Source organism: Sus scrofa, chromosome 15, assembly GCF_054392235.1.
Source record: "Sus scrofa isolate SSC_HxYL_T2T_F1_AM1 chromosome 15, Sscrofa_HxYL_maternal_Yorkshire_Landrace_v2.0, whole genome shotgun sequence".
In the NCBI taxonomy this organism is placed as follows: domain Eukaryota; kingdom Metazoa; phylum Chordata; class Mammalia; order Artiodactyla; family Suidae; genus Sus; species Sus scrofa.
The window spans coordinates 28,499,777-28,521,042 of record NC_139397.1 but is presented as its reverse complement, the minus strand read 5'-3'; the positions used below and the strand labels follow the sequence as shown (position 1 = coordinate 28,521,042).

The 21,266-nt window shown below is 38.6% G+C and overlaps 1 protein-coding gene across 10 annotated transcripts in view; it reads left to right on the top strand.

Moving 5' to 3' along the window:
• Positions 1–21,266, top strand: part of THSD7B (thrombospondin type 1 domain containing 7B) — a 960,849-nt gene that overhangs the window by 521,239 nt on the left and 418,344 nt on the right. For all 10 annotated transcript variants that reach the window (XR_014830551.1, XR_014830550.1, XR_014830553.1 and 7 more), the window contains one exon: positions 1,452–1,567. Coding sequence is in view for 6 of the 10 variants with exons in the window: in XM_085001332.1 (XP_084857458.1) it covers positions 1,452–1,567 (116 nt within the window). In the remaining 4 variants the exon portion in view is untranslated. The remainder of the gene's footprint in view (positions 1–1,451; positions 1,568–21,266) is intronic.

Genomic DNA, 21,266 nt, shown 5'->3' with positions numbered 1-21,266 from the left:
CACTGATGTCATTAGGAATAAAAGAAAGAATATAGGAAAATCACTTAACTCACCACTATCTAATACCAAAGTTCATGTTATATTAAGCTTTATACACCCTGCATCTCTGTGCTTTATTTTAAAAAATTATGGGAAACATTTTTAGTGTAAATATTTGTTGTTGAGTGCTTTCTTGTTTTTCAACCTGGCATATTGTTGTTGTGTAAGATAACATATATGTATTTTAGCCCCTTATAAAAATAAGCAAACAAGCATGCAAGTAAAAACAAAAACTTTTTTGCCATTTTCTGAGACTTCAGTTCTTCTGAGTGATTATGAATCTACTGACTATATTCCTCTCAATATGAACATTACATTATCAGCAAAATAAAAGAATTGAAATATTTCTCTTGTTAATGCTAGTTAGCATATTTGTTATTTGCTAACAAACATACTACTCTCATGTCTTGCTTACTCCAACTCACCAATTTACATGTTCTAAAAGAGACACTTGCCAATTACTGCACTATTCTAAAATTATGTTACATAGGAAACATGTACAGTGTTTTTAAGTGGTCTTCGATGTTTTTTGTTTGTTTGTTTCCCAGTATACCCATATGTTGCCTTATATAGCATCACTGATTTGATATGTTTCTGAATAAAATGCTTTTAAAAACTAAATCAAATTCACCCATAAAAAAGAACAAAATAATGCCATGGATGCAAATAGCGATTATCATACTAAGTGAAGTAAATCAGACAATGAAAGACAAATATGATATGATTTCATTTATATGTGGACTCATATAAGAAATGCTACAAAATAATTTATTTATAAAACAGAAACAAACTTACTCAAAACCAATGTTATGATTACCATAGGGGAAATCGTGGGTGGAAGGAGGAATCAGGATGATGGGAAAACATATACTCACTTCTGTATAAAATAGATAATTAACAAGAGCCTATTATATAGCACAGGGAAATCTACTCAATAGTTTATAATAACTTATATGGGAAAAAAAGAGTGGATATATGTATATGTATGACTGATTCAATTTGCTGTACAAATGAAACTAATCCAGCTTTGTAAATCAACTATATTACAATAAAATTTAAAAAAATATCACATTTGTGCATTCTGAAAAAAAAAATCAGATGTTATTTGAATTCATGCCGTTGGAGAAGGTACTCAGTATTTGTCTTGCATTAGTTTCAGTGATTGTTTTAACTTTTATGGTCTGGTGAAAAGTAATGTATTTTGGTCTCTGGGTCAAGAGGGATCAAGTCTATTTCGTGCTCTGCCTCTAGCTATGAGCTCTTGCGTGGGTAACTTCACTTCACGGGTCTTTGTTCCCTTGTCTATAAAAATGAACAGGGTCTCAGGATTTTGGGTTCTGAAAGATGGTGGTTCTATGTTAAACCACTTACTTTCTCCAAGAGACATTGATAAGGTCTCTTCAAATTGCCAGGTGTCCAGAATCTACTCGGCCTGAAACTGTGCGCCCTTGTCTGCTCCCGTGTAAAAGGGACTGCACTGTGACTGCTTTCAGCGAGTGGACGCCCTGCCCAAGGGTGTGCCAACCAGGTAAGTGGATGCCATTCCCTTCATGCTTTGTTTCCTTCCTGACCACCTGCTCTCTTTCCCCACTGCTCAACAAGTGAGAGGTGGTGGAAGGGGCACTCCCTTCTTTTCCATTTGCACATCATCACCCTTGGGATAAAGTTAGTAAAATTTGTCAATGAAACTTTGGATTTCCAGCTACATTAGGATTTGCCAGAGAATATATATTCAGTTGTTGTGTGTCATGATTTCACAGGCATGCATTATAGGGGTACTCATCTTCTATTAGTTGTGGCATTTTGAATAGCCATTCAAATATGGTCCCTCAGAAAGCATCAATACCATCACAGTTTATCTGTGGCTCCTGTGTGCGTGGAGCCTGACTCCAGCCAATTTCATTAAAATGTAGGGCCTGAGAGTTCCCACTGTGGCTCAACAGGTTAAGAACCTGACATAGTGTCCATGAAGATGTGGGTTTGATCCCTGGCCTCACTCAGTGGGTTAAGTACCTGGTGGTGTTACAAGCCGCAGCATTGGTCTCATATAAAGCTTGGATCCGGTGTTGCCATAGCTGTGATATATGCCAGCAGCTGCAACTATGATTTGACCCCTAGGCTGGAAACTTCCATATGCTGCAGGTGCAGCCATAAAAAGAAAAGAAAAATGTAGGGCCTGCAGCACTCTGCATACATCACTGATAACTATAAGCCTATTGAAGAAGAGGGGCCGATACACTAAAAACATGTTGAACAGGTACATAAATTAACATGATATGATTTTTATTTCTTTATTCTTAATGGTGATGCTTTATCCACCTGGATGTAATTGGTGGGCTGTAAGGAAACTTAATACCCAAGTCCTAATAAACACACAGGAGCACTTTTGTAAAATGACTGCCTTTCTTAGAGCAGCTCGTTTCCCTCACACTTATTTCAGTCCCCTGATGAACTCATCCATGTGGAGAGACAAGAACTCCTAATCCCAAAGCTCCGATTTGGCCTAAGACCTAGAAACTTGGTCCTTTCCCCTAGACTCACACTCTTGCTTTGGTCTCATAGATCTGACCATTGCCACAGTTAAAAATCACACATTCAAGAGAATGGGGGATGGAAAAAATATTAAGCCTAGAGTTCAGAGTGAACTGGGTTTCCCCCACACCTCCCTGGCCTTGCTTTGGCAGTTACATTGACTCAGGCAGGGCTTGGCTCTCACTGCCTCACTGCACTAGCTTCCTTGAAAAATGCAGAGGGAAGCATGCAGTTCTGCAAAAAGAGAACCTTCCACAGAGACTGAGATATTAACACCTAAAATTCCGACACTGTGCATTGCTCTGTTATTTATTTATTTATTTATTTATTTATTTATTTATTTAATTTTTAAGGCCACACCTGTGGCACATGGAAATTCCTGGACTAGGGGTTGAATTGGAGCTGTAGCTAAGGTTTACATCACAGCCACAGCGACACTGGATCCAAGCTGCATCTACGACCTATGCCACAATTTGCAGCCAATTTGTAGCCACTAAGCAAGGCCAGGGATGGAACCCACATCCTCATGGACTCTATGTAAAGTTCTTAACCCAAAATGGGAACTGCCCTATTGCTCCCCAATTGCTCTTTGACTCACTTATCTTCATGGAAGTGATGTGACAGTATACCAACATTGATTACAATCAACCTGCCACATCAAGCCACCTGTCAGTGATTGGCAAGGAGTAATGTCAGCTCTTAAAGCTTCCCATCATCAGTGCCTTATATTACAAGGGTGGGGCACCTACACAAAGTTGTTATTATTTGACATTTTATATTTTTAATTGATCCTTTGTCAGAATTAACACGGCAGCATCCAGTAAACTTAACTTATGGATAGAATCAGAAATAAATGTATTGAATACAAAAGAGTTTTGAACATACCATGGAATCTTTTTCTGATCTTTTGAGGGGTAGAAATAGCAATCTCTTCCAGAAACTCTCCAAAACTTTTTTTTTTCTTTTTAGGGGCACACCCATGGCAATATGGAGGTTCCCATTCAAGGGGTGAAATTGGAGCTGTAGCCTCTGGACTATGCCACAGTCACAGCAATGCCAGATCCAAGCTGTGTTTGTGACCTACACCACAGCTCGTGGCAATGCTGGATCCTTAACCCACTGAGTGAGGCCAGGAATCAAACTGTAGTCCTCATAGATGCAAGTCAGATTCATTTCCGCTGAGCCACATGGGAACTCCAAAACTTATTTTCTTGAATGAAAATGCAAAATCTTAGAGCAACAAACTACTCAGGGCTTGTTGAGTAGTCAGGAGAATGTCATTTCCAGACAGAAAATGGAACAGAAAAGGTATGATCTCTATTCTGAACCATTGGAAAGGCAGCATCTAGGAAGCTGGCTTTTGAAATTTTAATAGCAATGTGCCTGAAAAACAGTCAAGCTCTTGAAGATAAATATTGGGAAAATTCAGGAAGATAAAATAGTCTATGACAATAGAGGTTTATTGAAGTTCAGCTATTTCTTTCAGTTTCTTCCTCATAAGAGATTAGCATAACTTCTTCTGTTAAATGATTTTAAGGAAAAGGCTGAATTAAAAAGAATACCCTATTGGCTGCCAGATATTCATGTTAGAGCTGTCATAGTCCCCTGACACTTCAGGAGGCATATTAGTTTTGTTAAGCCTGTGTGCCCTAGTGGCCAGAGAATGCTTTAGCTGCTACTGTTGCATGCATTCTACCTTCAAGCAAATTCTGCTGCATGAGCATCTTCTCCTAGCACTGCCTAAGAATGGAGGAATCACAGGGCCTGTGAAATAATTGCTCTTCCAGCAATTTTAGATTTGACTCGAACTTCCAGAGATTCAATTAGTTATTTAAATGATTGGCATTGTAATGAAAATAGTTCTAAGCCTCTGTGGTCTCTTTTTTGCCTCTGATTTTTTAAGCCTAGATAATTCTTTTTACAGCCCAGTGGCCAGGGGCCCTGGAGGAGCATAGATTCAATTTTCAGATTTCTCCCAGCTTTCCACTTCAATCCTATTTACCCTCATGCTTTGTTTATACTTTGGGACCAATATATTATTAAATAACCGTGGGTTAATTAGTGGGGACCATTATAGGGCAATTATTGGAGGAAATAGTACCTCTCTCTGTGTGGTTCTCAAACTGTATTGCCTCTGAATCACCTGGGAACATTATTAAAATGCAGATTTTTCAGCTCAATGGCTAGAAATTCTAATACCATAACTATGGAATATTTCCAAAAAATTGTGTTGTAAGAAGCTTCCTCTGAATGGTCATGTACTTCCTCTCTTAAGATAAAAAAAAAAAAAAAAAAAAAAAGGAACATAGATCCTTGAACAAATGCTACTTAAACTTTGGACATACAGCCTGTTTTTCAGCTCCTTGGATGCACCATATTCTTCCCAGATCAAGCTTGTAATGACTAAAAACATAGCCACTGGAGCCAGATGGCCAGGGTTGAGTTCCAAGGTTTGCCCTCTGACATTGGGTGTTTTCACGTCCATTGCTGCAGGGCAACAGGAGATCCTGGAAGAGGGACAACATGGCATAACAAAGCACAGAAGAGTCTTTCCTTCAGAAAAGTGGGGGACCAGGAGGCACTCCGTTCCACAGAACAAAGCCGCTTAGGTTTTAGCCCACATGCCTTTTATTAGGGAAGGTGATGTAGGTTAATGAGCGAACGTAGCAAAATCAAGTGCAGTTAATGATAAAGCTATCTCTTAGTGGTTGTGCTTTTGCACGTGTGCTTAATTTGTTTACTGCATTGTTCAGCAGTTTCAATGGTCTCCAACAGGATGTATCACTTAAATCTTTATGTGCCTCAGTTTCCTCATCTATAAAATGAGTTAATAGCCATACCTACACATGAAGAAAGTTCTTAGAGCACTTACTGCTTTGCATGGGCTAAGCATGGGACAAGCATTTCTGTCATTGTTCTAAGCCTTTGCACCTGCCCTGTGTGAGGCTGGCACTGTGTTCAGCTACCCCTCCTTCCTGGACCTGTATATCTGGGGGAACCTGTAGCAGCCTTTCCCCAGGAGCTGTGCTCGTCTACTAGACTATGTTAGATCCTTCCCCATTCACCCCATTATCTAGATCATCCCATAACATCTTGGACATCCTTTTGTGACACTCCCATACATATCTTTCCTTGGTAATGTTGCTTTTGCTAGATTATAAGGCCACAAATGCAGACTCTGCTTCTGTCTTTTTTCATCACTAGGTCCTATAAACTCAGCATAGTATAGGGCATAGTTGTCACTCAATAAATATTTTTTTCATGGACAGATGTCCTGTAAAGAGAGAGAAATGCTTTGAATCCAGGCAGTCAATACTCTTCTGAGAGTGTCCCTCAGAAGGTACTTTGGGAAATAATATTTTTTGAGTTTTTTTTAAAGTTTTTTAAAAAGTTATAGTTGATTTACAGTGTTCCTTCGATTTTTGATGTACAGCAAAGTGACCCAGTCATACACATATATACAATCTTTTTTCATACTATCTTCCATCATGTTCTAACCCAAGAGATTATATATAGTTCCCTGTGCTGTACAGTAGGACCCCATTGGTTATCCATTCTAAATGTAATAGTTTATGTCTACTAATCCCAAACTCCTCGGTCCATCCCACTTCCTCCCCTCTCCCACCTGGCAACCTCCAGTCTGCTCTCTGTGTCTATGATCTGTGAGAAACAATATTTTAAAGTGGTACTTCTCAAATACTTATACAGGTCCCTTGGGGGTCTTTTAAAATACAGGTTCTGGTTCATTAGACCTAGATAGGACCTGGAATTCGACCTGTCCACAGGCTCCCAGGTAATACCTGTATGTTGATGACAAATCTCCAGGTGGGGGTGGGGTTAGTTAGACATTTTTGAGCAAGGCAGTGACATGGTCAAAGTTTTAATGTGAAAAGTTTGGACCAGGAATAGACCAACAGGTGTGGACACAGGTAGAGTAGGGTGTGGGGTGGAGTGAAGTGGTTTAACCTAAACTGGGAGATTAGGAAAAGGAAGAGTTTGAGCAGATAGCAATTGCAACTGAGAATGGAGGAACTCTTTTTTCAGCTGTAGGTTTGGGTTGGGTCATTGAAGCTGTGAAGTTTCCTGGTCCCCAAACTAGGCTAAACAATGGAATCACATATGGATTTCTAAAGTATCCCAATGTGTGGGTCCTACTATAGGATATTATGAATTAATGGGTTTTTGGTATGACCAGGGAATCACTTGATTATGTGAATCCAAATCCAAATCCATTATAATCCTCTTAGAAAGCCAAGATATTTGCCAAAGGTAGAATATATCACGAGTAATTTGTGTCTTAGCAATGGATGAGGTGTGTCAGGTTTTGTTTAGTCTTGGCTGGATTCATAATCTGAATCCTTATGACTTAAAAGTATTCTCAGGCCAGGAATAGTCTCTGGCTGATAGCCAGCCATGGTCCCCACTTTTTACTCCTCTTCATCTGAGCCTCTCCTGAAAGGATTAATGGCAGTTCCACATTCTTTTAAGTAAATCAGATAACAATCAAGCTGTGGCCCTGACATGGACTCTCCAAATTTTAAGGCCCAGTAGGAAATTAGCCAAATAATCAAGAACCCTTCTTTGGTGATGTTCTCGCTACTTTCTCTTTTCTTTCCGCCTATAAAGCAAATGCCTGCATGAATATCCACAGTTGGTTGTTTAATAATAGCAACAGTTTGTATAATGTAAAGGTTCTCAGACTCATAGAGTTTTTTCAATGCATAGATGTCCCAGATTCACCTTATCTCATGTTCAAGTCTCTTCATGTTGAAGGGACATCTGCAATATCAAAACTCCCTATAAGTGATTCTTATAAGTGGGCAGGAAAAAAAATGGAGTTCCTGCTATGGCGCAGTTGACTAATGATCCAGCTTGGCTCTGAGGAAACACCAGTTTGATCTCTGGCCAGGCTCAGTGAGTTAAGGATCCAGTGTTCCAGCAGCTGCAGTATAGGTAGCAGTTTCAGCTTGGATTTGATCACTGGCCTAGGAAATTTCATAGCCCACAGTGGCAGCCTAAAAAGAAAAAAAAAAAAAAAAAAAGTTGGCAGAAATGAGAAGCACTCATTTTTTTTTTTAGTGCTTTATACTTTAAAAGGTATCTTCATGTACATTTTAGCCTAACTATAGGAGATCACTGATAATTGTTTGCCTGGGTAGTATTGAAAATTACTTATTTTGGCTGCTGATCTTATAACTATTCCATCTAATGTTTTTACTTTAAAGTCACATATCAGTACTGATTTTCCAAGATTTCCCTCAGGCTATGTTTAAAGGGACTTATTTTATATTTTAAACATTTAATAATATGAATTTCAGACATATGCATAAATTAACACAATGCTAGTATAAGATACTAATGGTTAACAGAATGCACTCTTATGTAGTCATCAGCCAATTAAAGATTATCATCAGCTCATGGCCTCTCTTGTTTTGCTTATATTATAATTATCATCCCCCTTTTCACTATTACTGAGTAATTTTATAATGATTCCCACATATGTATACCACTTCCATTGGAGGGAAAAATATGTAAGAGGTAAAGTTATTAGATATTTTATTAAATAAAATTTGGCATATTCAAAATAACTCTTCCTATAAATTTCTAGAAACTATGGAGTTAGTGATTAATTGTTTTGCAGTATTAACCATTTAAGGCCGAGGGAGGCTCTTTAACTTTCATCTCTAGAGGGCAAGCTGGACAGCAGTAAAATGGTAACAGAAAGGCCAAAGGCAAACTGTTATGGGGAATTGGTAGGAAACTTCATTTAGGGGATCCTTTGCTCCTGCATCAAATATCTTAGAGTTACATCTTGAGTTTCCACACGTCAAAGACAGTAATTTTTTTAATGTCCAAGTCCATAGAGCATTGAATAGACAGAGTGGTTAAATGCATTGAATCTCAAGTTCAACTTCAATAGAGTTCAGTGAATTCAAGGTCGACAGAGTGGTTAAGAGGATTGAATCTCAAGTTCAACTTCCTTGGTTCAAATCCAATAGTTGCCAAACAAGTCGCTTTAGACTCAATTTAAACTTTGTTGTGTTTCAGCTTCCTTTCTCAAGTGAGATATTATCAGCACCCAATTCACAGAGTGATTATAAACACTAAATGTGAATAGGACATTTGGCAGAATGCCAAATATAAGGAACTTCTGCTGATGCTGATGACAATGGTGTAAGTTCCTTAAGATCAGGAACCACGTCTTTTATTACGGTGGTATCCTGCAGTAACTAGTTGTCCACGTGTTGCTATTGTGGCACCTGTTTCCATGTCTGTATTTTTCTTGGATAGATTTTAAAATCTGGAGGGCACGTGGTGGGTGTTGATTTTTGTTAAATGAATGAGTCAACAGTCTTCATATCTTTCCCACTACCAGTTCTAATTCCTAACTATTTTGCTTTCATTTAGAGGTAGCCAAAGCATTAGCAGATTATTCAGTGGGTCCAGGCCAATTAAGGGAAAAGGTACTGGCCATTGAGAATTTCGCATGTGTCAAAAATCATATTCCTCATACTCAAAGACATGCTAGCATCAGCCTCTCTCCTTACTCCTTTCCAGCACATAGTCCCCTCTTTATCCCCACTAGCCCACCTCCATGTTTGTCCACCTGGGAAATGGAGGATGGAGTACTAATTTACACCAAATGATGAAGTATATACTCTGTTTGAATAATCAGGATTTGGGGCCTGGAATACCAGCCCTCACAGTAGTGTTGAAGGCAATATAATAGCCTGATAACTTTCCTGGAGAAAGTGACTTAATGTAAATCTAAGTTATAGCCTCTATGAATTGTGGATGTTTTCTGTTCCCAAGGGATTCCTGAAAAACTAAATAAAATGAGACATATCTCTCACATATACATTCCAAGCCACAGCTCAATACACAGAGTATAGGTGCCTTTGTTTTTATAGGCTTCCCTGGGGGGATGCGTCCCCTTTAGTTCATAATTTAAAGCCCATAGATCACTACATAGCCCCTGTACTCAATAAATGTCCCTGAAAAATTAGCAGGAGAAATGATAAACACTTGGGTTTATTGAAATTGCAGTTCTCAATCATACTCCTGCCAAACCAAGGAGTTCTGCCAATAAAATTCATAAAAGACATTTCCTCTCAATTCATGTATCTGAAAAAGCATGATAGGGTAAATTCTTTTAATTTTTTAAAGTTTTTTTTCCTCCCATTTTTTCCCCCTATAATTTGGCATCTTCCACCTGTCACTTTTAAAACCCAGTCTGAGGTGGATTTGGTTTGGCCAAAAAATCAGATGCAAAAAGGAAAGTTTGGGGAGCATTTCGTTAGAGCCCTATGACCATCCAGATATGGAATAGCCTCATTGGGTTATAAGGGGAGCTACTAATCTGGCAGAGCTCTGGACTGGCATGACCTACACCTTCCTTCAAGGGCAAGTGTTTGTTGATGTCTTAGCTCACAGGGAAGCCTTTTCAGTCCACATTTTTCCCTCCTACTCCCTGCCTCCTCCTTCTTCTTCTTTCCCTCCTACCTCCTCCAGTCTTCTATGGATCCCAAGATTGCAAAATTGGTCCAGAGTTTGATGTACATTTATGGGGACATGGAGTTCACAGCATCACCAACTGGGGTTTTTCTTTGCCTTCTCCAGTGGCTCCAGGAGGTGGGTCTGAGTGTACATGACTAACAAGTGAAGAATGCCTGCTCAAAAAGATGAGGCCTCTGGTCTGAGGTTGTTGGCATGTCAGAGGCAGAGCCACAGTTGGAATCCAGATTTCTTTTTATTCTTTCTTTCTTTTTATGGCTGCACCTTCAGCAAATGGAAGTTCACAGGCTAGGAGTTGAATTGGAGCTTCAGCTTCCGGCCTTCACCACAGCTACAACAACAGCAGATCTGAGCTGCATATGGGACCTATGCCACAGTGTGTGGCAATGCTGGATCCTTAACCCACTGAACGAGGCCAGAGATCAAACCCACTCCTCATGGAAACTATGTGTCCTTAACCTGATGAGCTACAATGGGAACTCAGAATCCAGATTTCTTTGACTGGCTGCCTGTTTTCAACATACAACAAGCCCTGTTTTTACATAGGCACAACTCATCCTGCCTGTTTACTAGCAATTTAAGAATTCAATGTCAAGTTCTCTGGAACCCATGGCACAGGCCTATATAGCACAGCTCTGTCACACAGGGCTTTTGCATGTGCTAGCTCATTGACCATCAGGACAGCTTCATGATAAAGTAGCAGATATTTCATTAGTCTTGTTCCATCAAAGAAGCAATGGGATCTTCAAGGGATGCACCCCTGGGCACTTGGTCCAACAACAAAGACCAAGTCAAGATACCCAGTTTAATTTAAACTTGCTATATTGCATGGTGAACCTTTAAAGGTATAGGGAGAAAAAGCCAGATAGGTTAAAACTCTTACTGCTAAAATCATCTAACTTCTGCTTTGCTTCATTATAACTGCCTCGTCCTATCAAAGTAATAATAGCTGTAATTTACGGACATGCATTGTCCTATTTAATTGTTACCTCAACCCTATACAGAAAGGACTGTTGTGACCCCATCTACATATTAGGAAATAGAGGCTTAGATATGGGTCCCAAGATTGCAAATCTAATAAATGGCAAAAGCTCATAGCATCCTAAGCTTTTAACTATTCTTTGGGCAGTGAGAATTTGCTGAACAATCCCTGTGTTCCAGGTACTGTGCTAAGTACTGTGTGTGAAGAGTGCTGTCTAGTGGAGGACAATGGAGGACTTGAACACAACTTGCCTCAAAGCATAGGCACTTGCAAAGTATATTATGTCTTTTGCAGTAATTTTTCAGGGAACTAAGAGAAAAGGCAGGAAGGAAAGTCAGATTCCCCTCTGCCTAGAGTATCTTTCCCCTCATCAGTGGTGGTTCACTGCTGATACTGACCACTCCAGGACCCATGCTCAGCTCTTTGGAAGGGAATTCTGAACCTGACTCACTTCCTCCCTTATGTTTCCATCCATTCCTTTCAGGGCTGAGCTACAGGCAGAGGAGTGGCAGAACCTGCCAGATAGGCTTCCACCACAAAAACCATCCTCTTTTGACTTCAGAGCTTCAGTTTGGGGCGAGAGCTGTTGTCAATTAAGTGGAAATTTAGAAAAGGAAAATGAAGCTCCAGGGAATTGAAATGCAGTAGAATGACATCTTTATGTAGCACAGAAACTGGGAGTGAAGGCACTCACCTTAAGTGTGATATGGGCCAGAGATTTTACTTCAAACAAAAGAGGCAGTCTCTGTGTGTACTTGAATTTATATCAAAATGCCTCTGCTATCCTTCCTATCCCTTAGTCTCTCATAGACAGTATTGCTTTCGATGTCTTTTAAAAAGATCTGAACATACCAAACAAAATTTAATAAATAAAAAGTAAACAAAAGAGGTAAGTGGAGGTTTGATGTGTGAAGTTCTGTCTCATGCCTAGAATCCACTGTTATGACTTCCAGTTTACATCTACAAGTTGCTTTCAAGCCCTATTAATCTCCTCCATTCAACAGTCAAGCTTCATTACCATAAATAAATTCTGTGGCTCACATGGATATTCGTAATGATTTATTGTTAGCCTTGGTGGCAAAAATCTGTGTTTCTTGGAATGTGTGAGTGCTCTTTCTTTTCAATTTTTTTTTTTAACTTATGGCTAGTTTCCTTTATGTAATCTCTAGAATTCTCTACAGACAGTATAATGCAACACAGTATAACCTTGGTTAGCCTACAGAGGTGAATGAGTTGCCTTTCAGAAGCCAAGGTACCCATTCTAATTAGGGGTTTATTTTTAGAGTTTTAGTGTACTTTCTACAAAGAAATAGAGTAAATTAGTTTTCCTCCAGCTCGGAGGTTACTTTAAATTTATTAAATAATTTTCTACAAATAAAAAGAATAAATTCATTATTTTCACTTCCTTGACTTTGGTTCAATTTTAATACGATTTTCAGTTAGAATGTGGTTTCAGAAGGTTTTTGACGCATCAGATTAGCCAACATGATAGTAGATTTATAAACTAATTTGTATTACTATAATGAAGTCTAGAGTTGAAGGTGAAGCTAAATGTTGGCATCCTAATATGTTAATTTGAATCTACTGGTTTTACAAGAACATCAAATAATTTATGTAAGGAAACAAATCAGGAAGATATTAAATTCATGCCCAAATGAAGTAGATGGCTACTCCTTTCAAGTGCTCTCAAATAGAAAAATCATTACTCAATATCCTGCTCATCTATTGTAGTTCCTTCAAATTTAAGTTACTACACGGGCATCGTTCAGATAGAGTAGCTACTGAATGACATGGTTTAAAAGATAAGGAAGAAAATATCCCAAAGTAAGTATACTAGGAATAGCAGAGCCCCTGCCATTTGAGATCTTTCCAAGTTAAATGTAATTTTCTTTGACATCTAAAGATGTCATAATTTGATTTAGAATACAGGTTTAGGTTATAGATGATAACCAGAGTTGGAATGTAGCCTGCAGGAATGCAATGATAAGATCTATGGGAAATTTGTTAATTTCTAACTTGAGCCAGTTAGAATCTGGGAACTGATATTTGATTACATTCCATTGAATGTAATCAAACTGATATTTGTTTGCATTCCATTTGGCACTTATATTCTGCTTTGAGCCTGTGTAGTGGAAAAATCTTGTCCTTTTTAGAATCTAACACACTTATAGTGGACTTGGTGTTTCCACTTCGTAGTTGTGTGTTCTGAAATTTACTTAGCCTCCTTGAGACTCTGTATTCTTCTCTTTATCATAGATAATAACACATAGCATCATGAAACAGCTTGCTTCCTTGGTTTCTCTTATCCTATGTAAAGAGGCTAGCTCAGCAATAGTTTGTCAGTATTCAATAATTACTTCCTTGTCCCCCATTTCATATTTGTCTCCCCTAAATTTTAGAATCTATGAATACTCAAGTGCAAGCCATAAAAATTGTTACTTTTATAAACAGAAAGTACTTAAGTGTGTGCATGCACATATGTGTGGGGATAAAATGAAATAGAGACACTTTCTTCTAGTAGAATAATAATAAAAGCTTAGTAAATATATATTACATTGCATGGAAATAATATAATACATGACCAACAAGCTTACATGGGGTCTTGGACTTTGAGGAAATCTATCTTTTCCCACCCCTTTCCCTCCAAACCAAATTCCCTAGCAATTGAATTCATTAAAACTGAGGGAGATCAAAATAACAGCTGATTCTCCAACATAGACTTAGACAGACTTTACCTGGTCATGGCCCCTGTTAGACACCTAAAAACTTCAATGAGTGTGGCTGAGAGTAGATCAGACTTTGTACATCCTCTGGGAAGATGTATCCTGAAGGAAAAGAAGCAAAAAGAGGAAGAGCCACATCTGTCCACTTCTTTCTCTCCAAGCTGTGATTTAGCTACCACTCATCCTTTCCAAAGGAGAGACAAATCTGGGAAGCAGAAAAAATCCAGGGATGATAAGGGCTATAAAAGTGGATCTACCCTCACATGTAAGGAATCATCAGGAGGACTCTACCCTCATTGTCTCTTACTAAGCAGCTTTGTGAACTCAGGACCTACCTTCTACACTTTCTTTGACTTACATCCAGCTATGCTGGTCTCCATGCTGGTTCTGCTTGTTCATACTTTTATTTGCACTTCCTTGTCCCTGAAGTTTTCTTCTCCCAGCCGTTTGTATGGGTGCCTTTTGATCAATGCTTTGTTTGTAGTTCAGATGTCACACTTCAGAGTCTTTGTCTGACAATCTTACAAATCACCTTCTTACTTTTGTCTTTCTTCCCCATCGCCCCATGTTAGTTTCCTCATAGCACTGCCCAGCCCCCCATAGAATGTAAACTCTAAGGTTTGTTCAGTGTTTAGACACAAGGAAGAGTTGGTTGCCACAAAGTAATGTCTAAATTGTTATTTAATGACTAATAATGGATGAATGTATCATTTATTCAGTAATGCTTTGCATAGGGTTTAGTATACCAAGTTTTGTGCCAACTTCTTGTAATATTGAGATGACTAGGATGAGTTTACTTTAGCCAAGTTTTTTTTTTTTAATAGGAATTCAAGTATATAAATTCAAGAACATATTCTTTCTATAAAAGGAATGAACACAGTGTATTAAGCAGCCAGGAGAAGGGTGTCTTGTTTTAGTTAAGTTTTTGGAGGAGGCAAGATTTTGTAGATCAGGGGTTTCTAAGTAAACATGGGATACAAATATCTTAAAGATAGAAGAGAGAATGTGTGTGAAGAGGCTTGGCAGCAGAAGACTCTATTTTAAGTAAATAACTTATAGTCAGCCTATAGTGCTTGGAATGCCTAATGCATATATAATGGGGGAGTGATAAGAAACAGGGTTAGAGTGTCATGTAGCAGCCAGCTCATGAAGATATTTATGTCATTCTAATAAGTTTGGACATTAGCTGGAATGATGATAGAAAATTTAAATTTTAAGCATGGGTGTGAGAAAATCAGACTTCTGTTTTAGGAAGAAAATAATAGTACAGAAAATAATGAGGTTAGACAGTACTAGAAACCAGTAGGAAAACTATTCAATTACCTGGCCAAAAAATGAGAATATGTTTTCTTGAATAAAAAAGAAATATGAATTGTAGGCAAGTATATAAATTTCCATAACTCAACATTGTTTAATAGCATGTATTCATGACCCAGTATGTACTTGTGTTATTTGCCTACCCTGTGGAGTTCACATCACTAGATGATTATGTAAACTCTCTAATTCAAGATACTTCAGCACTAAGAGAGAGAAACAAACAAACAAACAAACAAAAGAGTAAGCAGTTGTCAACTCCAGGATGGAGCAAACCCCTTCCTGGTCACCTTCTGAGTGTATACTCCCAAGAAGTAAAATGAGCTCAAAAACAAAGAGGTTCTCACTAACTCACCATGTTTCTACCATCTGTTCGTATCAGGACCAACAATATAATTTGCAGAGCCCAAAGAAAAATTAAAATATGAGTGCCTTGCTCCAAAATTACTAAGACTTTTAAGCTGAAGCAGAACATTAAACCAAGAGCTCCACTGAGCCTGTGTGAACCCACACAGATCATATGCCCATGATGCTGGTCTTGGTCCTCACTGGCTTTCTCTGGGGCCAGGATCCTACCTGACTTTGAGTTTTGATCCATGGTAACAGTTGTCATATCCCATGACTAAAACATTAACCCAGATTTTTTGATTACCATAGCATTGGATTACAATTCTTCTTGTATTGGGAAAATTCAATGATCAGAGGGATTAGGAGCAAGGCGGGGGAAGGTGACAGCAAAGCAGAGCAGGTAAGAACACATGCTCTGGACCCAGACTGCTTGGGTTACAAGTCTTCTCTGTCATGTTCCTGGTACCTTGGACAAGGTACAAAACCTCGCTTTGCCACCATTCTCTGACCTGCAAAATGAGAATGATGAGAGTAACTGTGTTTTAGGATTGTTCTAAGGATTAAGTTAATTTGGAAAGCAAATGAAACATGGTAAATGGCCTTTGTCTCATTGTTTTAGAGATTATATTCTGAAGAGTGAGTCTCGCTTGGTTCCATGTAGTACAGGTATTACCAGCCAGCGTGAAGTCTGCCATTTAATGAGCAGAAGGGCTTAATTTCAATGTAGTTGAGCTTACCAATCATGTATGATTTTTGTTTTTGTCTTTTAAGATATTTGTTCCAGTCCTAAAGACATAAAGCTTTACCCTACCTTTATCTTTGGATAACTTTACATATGTCTTTAATAATTTATTTTATGTATGATATTAGATAAAAATTTAATTTATTTTTCCATGTGGAGACACTGACCATTTCTATCTCCCCTAAGTACCCCAGTAAGCCCAGTGATCGACTCTTGTCTTCCTTGCTCCTTCTGGAATTTGACTCTGGACCTTTGAAAATATTATTCTATCTAGACTCCTCTTCCCCCAGATATCATAGATGACCTCCCAATTTCCTTCATGTTCTGGCTCAAATATTCTCTTCCCATTGAGGCTTTTAAGTTAAAATCACTTCCCCCCAACACACACACACCTTCTCTCTCACTCTCTTCTACATTATTTTTGGTTTTTGCACAACATTTAATTGCCATATGAGACACTAAATATTTGACTTGACTTTTTTTTTTCTTTTTTGGCCACCCTATGGCACATGGAGTTCCCAGGCCAGCAATCAAATCCAAGTCGCAGTTGTGACCTATACCACAACTCTGGCAATGCCAGATCTTTAATCTACTGTGCTAGGCCAGGGATCAAACCTATGTTTCAGCCCTCCAGAGAGGCTGCTGATTCCTTTGTGCTATAGCAGGAACTCCATGGTATTTATTTATTTAATTGACTTTCTCCTTCCATTAGAATGTAAGGTCTATGAGCACAAGAACAATGTTTTATTTTTTTCTTTTGTTGTAGACTCAATTTCTAGAATAGTATCTCCTCCTTATGATTTCAGTGCTCCTCTTCCAGAATAATCCAGAACACTGCATAAACAGTTATGTCTTGGGTGTTCTTCTTCTACATAAAATGGTGAGAGATCCAGCTCCACATAGCACTATGTATTAATAGAAGGCATCTGATTAGGAAATCTCTGGGTGTCTTTTTTTTTTTCCTCTATTCCTTCTGGAATCAGGCCAAGACAGAAAAACACCCCCACTCTTTCTCTGTGTCAGAACAGGTAATTTCCTATCCACTATACTCAGGGATTCAGGCTCTGTGTGTGTGTGTGTGTGTGTGTGTGTGTGTGTGTGACTGGTGTCTATGTGTGTCTGTTTGTGCGGAGGTGGAGAGTGCATTCCTAACAGCTGTCCTGTGAGTTGGCTTGAGAGTATTACCCACATAGGACAAGCAATAAAACTGAAGCTCTAAAAGGTTAAGTGCAATGCTCAAGGTTGTATAGCAATTGAGTAATGAAAAGCTGGGCTTAGAAATCAGAGCCCCAGAGGTCTTGTCTATTGCCAGAGCCATTGAATTTGGTCTCTGTTGAAAAGTGAATGAGGATTATGGAAATTTAAGAATATAGAATACATTTTTTCAGGCAACATTTCAAAATGTAGAATGTGTGTATGTATCCTGGAACCTATTTTCAACATTGCTGAGAAGTTAAACAGAAAAGCTTCGCAATTTTGTTTAATATTTTTTTTCACAACTTCTCATTTTTTAGATGCATCATTTATTATCATTACTATTAAAATGTAGTTGATTTACAGTGCTTCATCAAGTTCTGTTTTATAACAAAGTGACCCAATCACACACATTTATCTGTGCTACACAGTAGGATCCCATTGCCCATCCATTCCAAATATAACAGTTTGCATCAAAAAAAAAAAAAAAACAAAACCCAAAATGCACATCCATCCCATCTCTCCATTTTCCCTCCAGGAACCCCAAATCTGCTCTTCATGGCCATGATCTGTTTATGTTGTTTGTTTGTTTTATTTATTTATTTATTTATTTTGTCTTTTTGGCATTTCTTGGGCCGCTCTCGTGGCATATGGAGGTTCCCAGGCTAGGGATCTAATCGGAGCTGTAGCCACCGGCCTACGCCAGAGACACAGCAACGCAGGATCTGAGCTGCATCTCCAACCTACACCACAGCTCACGGCAACGTGGGATCCTTAACCCACTGAGTAAGGCCAGGGATCAAACCCGCAACCTCATGGTTCCTAGTCGGATTCATTAACCACTATGCCATGACGGAAACGCCTGTTTGTTATTTTTAGATGGGACCATCTATTCCATATTTTAGATTCAACAAAGAAGTGATATCATATGGTATTTGTCTTTTTGTTTCTGCCTTACCTCACTTAGTATGAGTCTCTAGATCCAACTCAAAAGCTTTTGCACTGGAAACTATGTCTAGTCACTTATGATGGAGCATGATAATGTGAGAAAATAGAATGTATACATGTATGTGTAACTGGGTAACCATGCTGTACAGTAGAAAAAAAATTGTATTGGGGAAATAACAATTAAAAAAATAAAAATAAATCAGCTGAAAAAAAAAAAGCTTTTGCACAGCAAAGGAGACCATTAAAAAAATGAAAAGATAGCCCACAGAATGGAAAAAAATCTTTGCCAATGATGCAATACACAAGGGCCTAATCTCTAAAGTATATAAACAACTCATGCAACTCAACAAGAACAACAAAAAAACAACCCAATTGAAAAATGGGCAAAAGACCTAAATAGACATTTCTCCAAAGAAAACATACGGATGGTCCACAGGCATAAGAAAAAAAAGGCTCAACATCACTAATTATTAGAGAAATGCACATCAAAACTACAATGAGGTACTACCTCACACCAGTCAGAATGGCCATCATTAACAAGTCAAAAATAACTAATGCTGGAGAGGGTGTGGAGAAAAGGGAACTGTCCTTCGATGTTGTTGGGAATGTAAATTGCTACAAGCACTATGGAAAACAGTATGAGGTGGCTCAGAAAACTAAATATAGAGCTACCACACGATCCAGCAATTCCACTGCTGGGCATACATCTGGACAAAACTTTCAGGAATTCCCGTGGTAGCTCAGTGGTTAACGAATCTGACTAGGAACCATGGAGTTGTGGGTTTGATCTCTGGCCTTCCTCAGTGGGTTAAGGATCCGGCATTGCCTATGAGCTGTGGTGTAGGTTGCAGATGCCGCTCGGATCCCATGTTGCTGTTGCCCTGGTGTAAGCTGGTTGCTACAGCTCCGATTAGACCCATAGCCTGGGAACCTCCATATGCCATGGGAGCAGCCCTAGAAATGGCAAAAAGACAAAAAAAACCCAGAACAAAACAAAAAAAAACTTTCACTGAAAAAGATACATGCACCCTTATGTTCATAGCAGCACTATTCACAGTAGCCAAAACATGGAAACAATGTAACTGTCCATCAACAGATGATTGGCTTAAGAAGATGTGGTACATATATACAGTGGAATATTAACAAGATAAACTAATTCCATTTGCAGCAGTTTTGTCTAATTTCATCCACATGTTCATTTTGAAGTACTTGGAGGTATAAGCTGAGAGGGAATTCTGAGGCAGGAGACTGCTTTTGATGTATCTGTTTTTTATATGAGACACCAAGATGAATAGGAAGGAAGTATGTGAAAACTTGCTGCTCAAGGTTCTTCTAGGGCATTGCATTTTTAACCATTTAAGCATTTCATTTTTCACCCCTTCAGCATTTCTCTTTGAGCAAAGAAAGAACACACTGGATTGATGGCCTTTGGATAGTAAATACAAAGTTTATATGATCATTCCTGAATGCTTAGAAAACTATGATGAATTTCTACATTTTTATCCATCCATCCGTCATATTTCACTTCCGCTTCACTGGGGAGATTTAATAGGGCATGTATGTCTGCTTCAGTATAGCACATGGCACCTAGGCACATCTCCTCCATATAGCAGATACCTGATAAATATTTATCAGTGATGACAACACTGTATGCGGTGAGTGCTTTTTCTCTGAAAACTCAGAGTCACAGTATTTCTCCAAATTTAGGTGGGAGATATTTGGTGAGTCCTGTTTTTACACTTTCTCTGAAAAGGAAATCAGCACTGAATCTCAAAAATGGTTGTGAATAAACTGGAAAGGGGGTATTCTCTTATGTATAATTAATCAGTAGAGAGAATCTGCTTTTTAGGGTATCTAATGTTGAGGAAACCTAGGCTGCCTAATATCATACTGCTATCTTCGTCTGTCTATAGAGTAGACTTGAAGACAGCCTTCTTAATGACCATTTGGAATTTTTGCCAAGTAAACCTGGTTTTATCCTCATATTCAGGCTCTACTTTGATGCAATGCAAATTCTCTTTAGTTACCTAGCATCTATATGTGATGTTTCTATTGCAATAACACATATCAAGTAGCTCTAGTCAATTATTTTGAGGTAAGCCCTATACTTGCCTTTCTCTTTAATTTTTAATTTAATGATTCATAAGCAAGTGTGCTTGGGGTGCAAAATAGTTTTGTTTGGCTGCATGAACTGCTCTCTCAAGCAGAATTCTGTTGAAGGAAATAATAAAGACCACTGATCAGATTGAATAGATAATTTTAAAAACAGCCGTGCATTCAACTTTTCCTATGAATTTAAAATACAACCCTTTGGTGCAGTGTGAAACAATGTGCTTGTTTCTTACATTTATATGGGGGTGATGGTATTTTTACAAGTGATTATATAATTTTTTCATACAAACCAAGGTCCTTCTGAAGTAACTTGATAAGCTATTAATATTTAAGCCGAGATAACAGGCATTAACTAGGACCGCCCTGAGCCAACAGGGTGTTTGATCACCCTACCCATCCCTCTCCAATGATACCGGAAGGTGGCCAATGCTAATTGCCTTGCAGTTGGAGTTTAATTTACCAGAATCATGGAATGGATTTAAGCCACTCAAATTCCACTCTTAGATGCTCAGAACATGAATGAGACTCCACACTGAGTAGAAGACATTTTGTCACATTTTTCTGCTAATTTAGAAAGAGTCTCAACTATTGAAGCTAGTCTAATATAAATTTTTTGGCAGTTCCCACAGCCTGCAGAAGTTCCAGAGCCAAGATAGAACCTGAGCCACAGCAGTGATCCAAGCCACAACAGTGATAACACCTACCCTTAACTGCTAGGCCACCAGCTAACTCCTCTCCTAATATTTTTAAAATCTTTCTTCTCACCTTCTTTTGTGAATTCCTATTGTGCTGGCAAAAACTCCCTGTACCAGGCAGT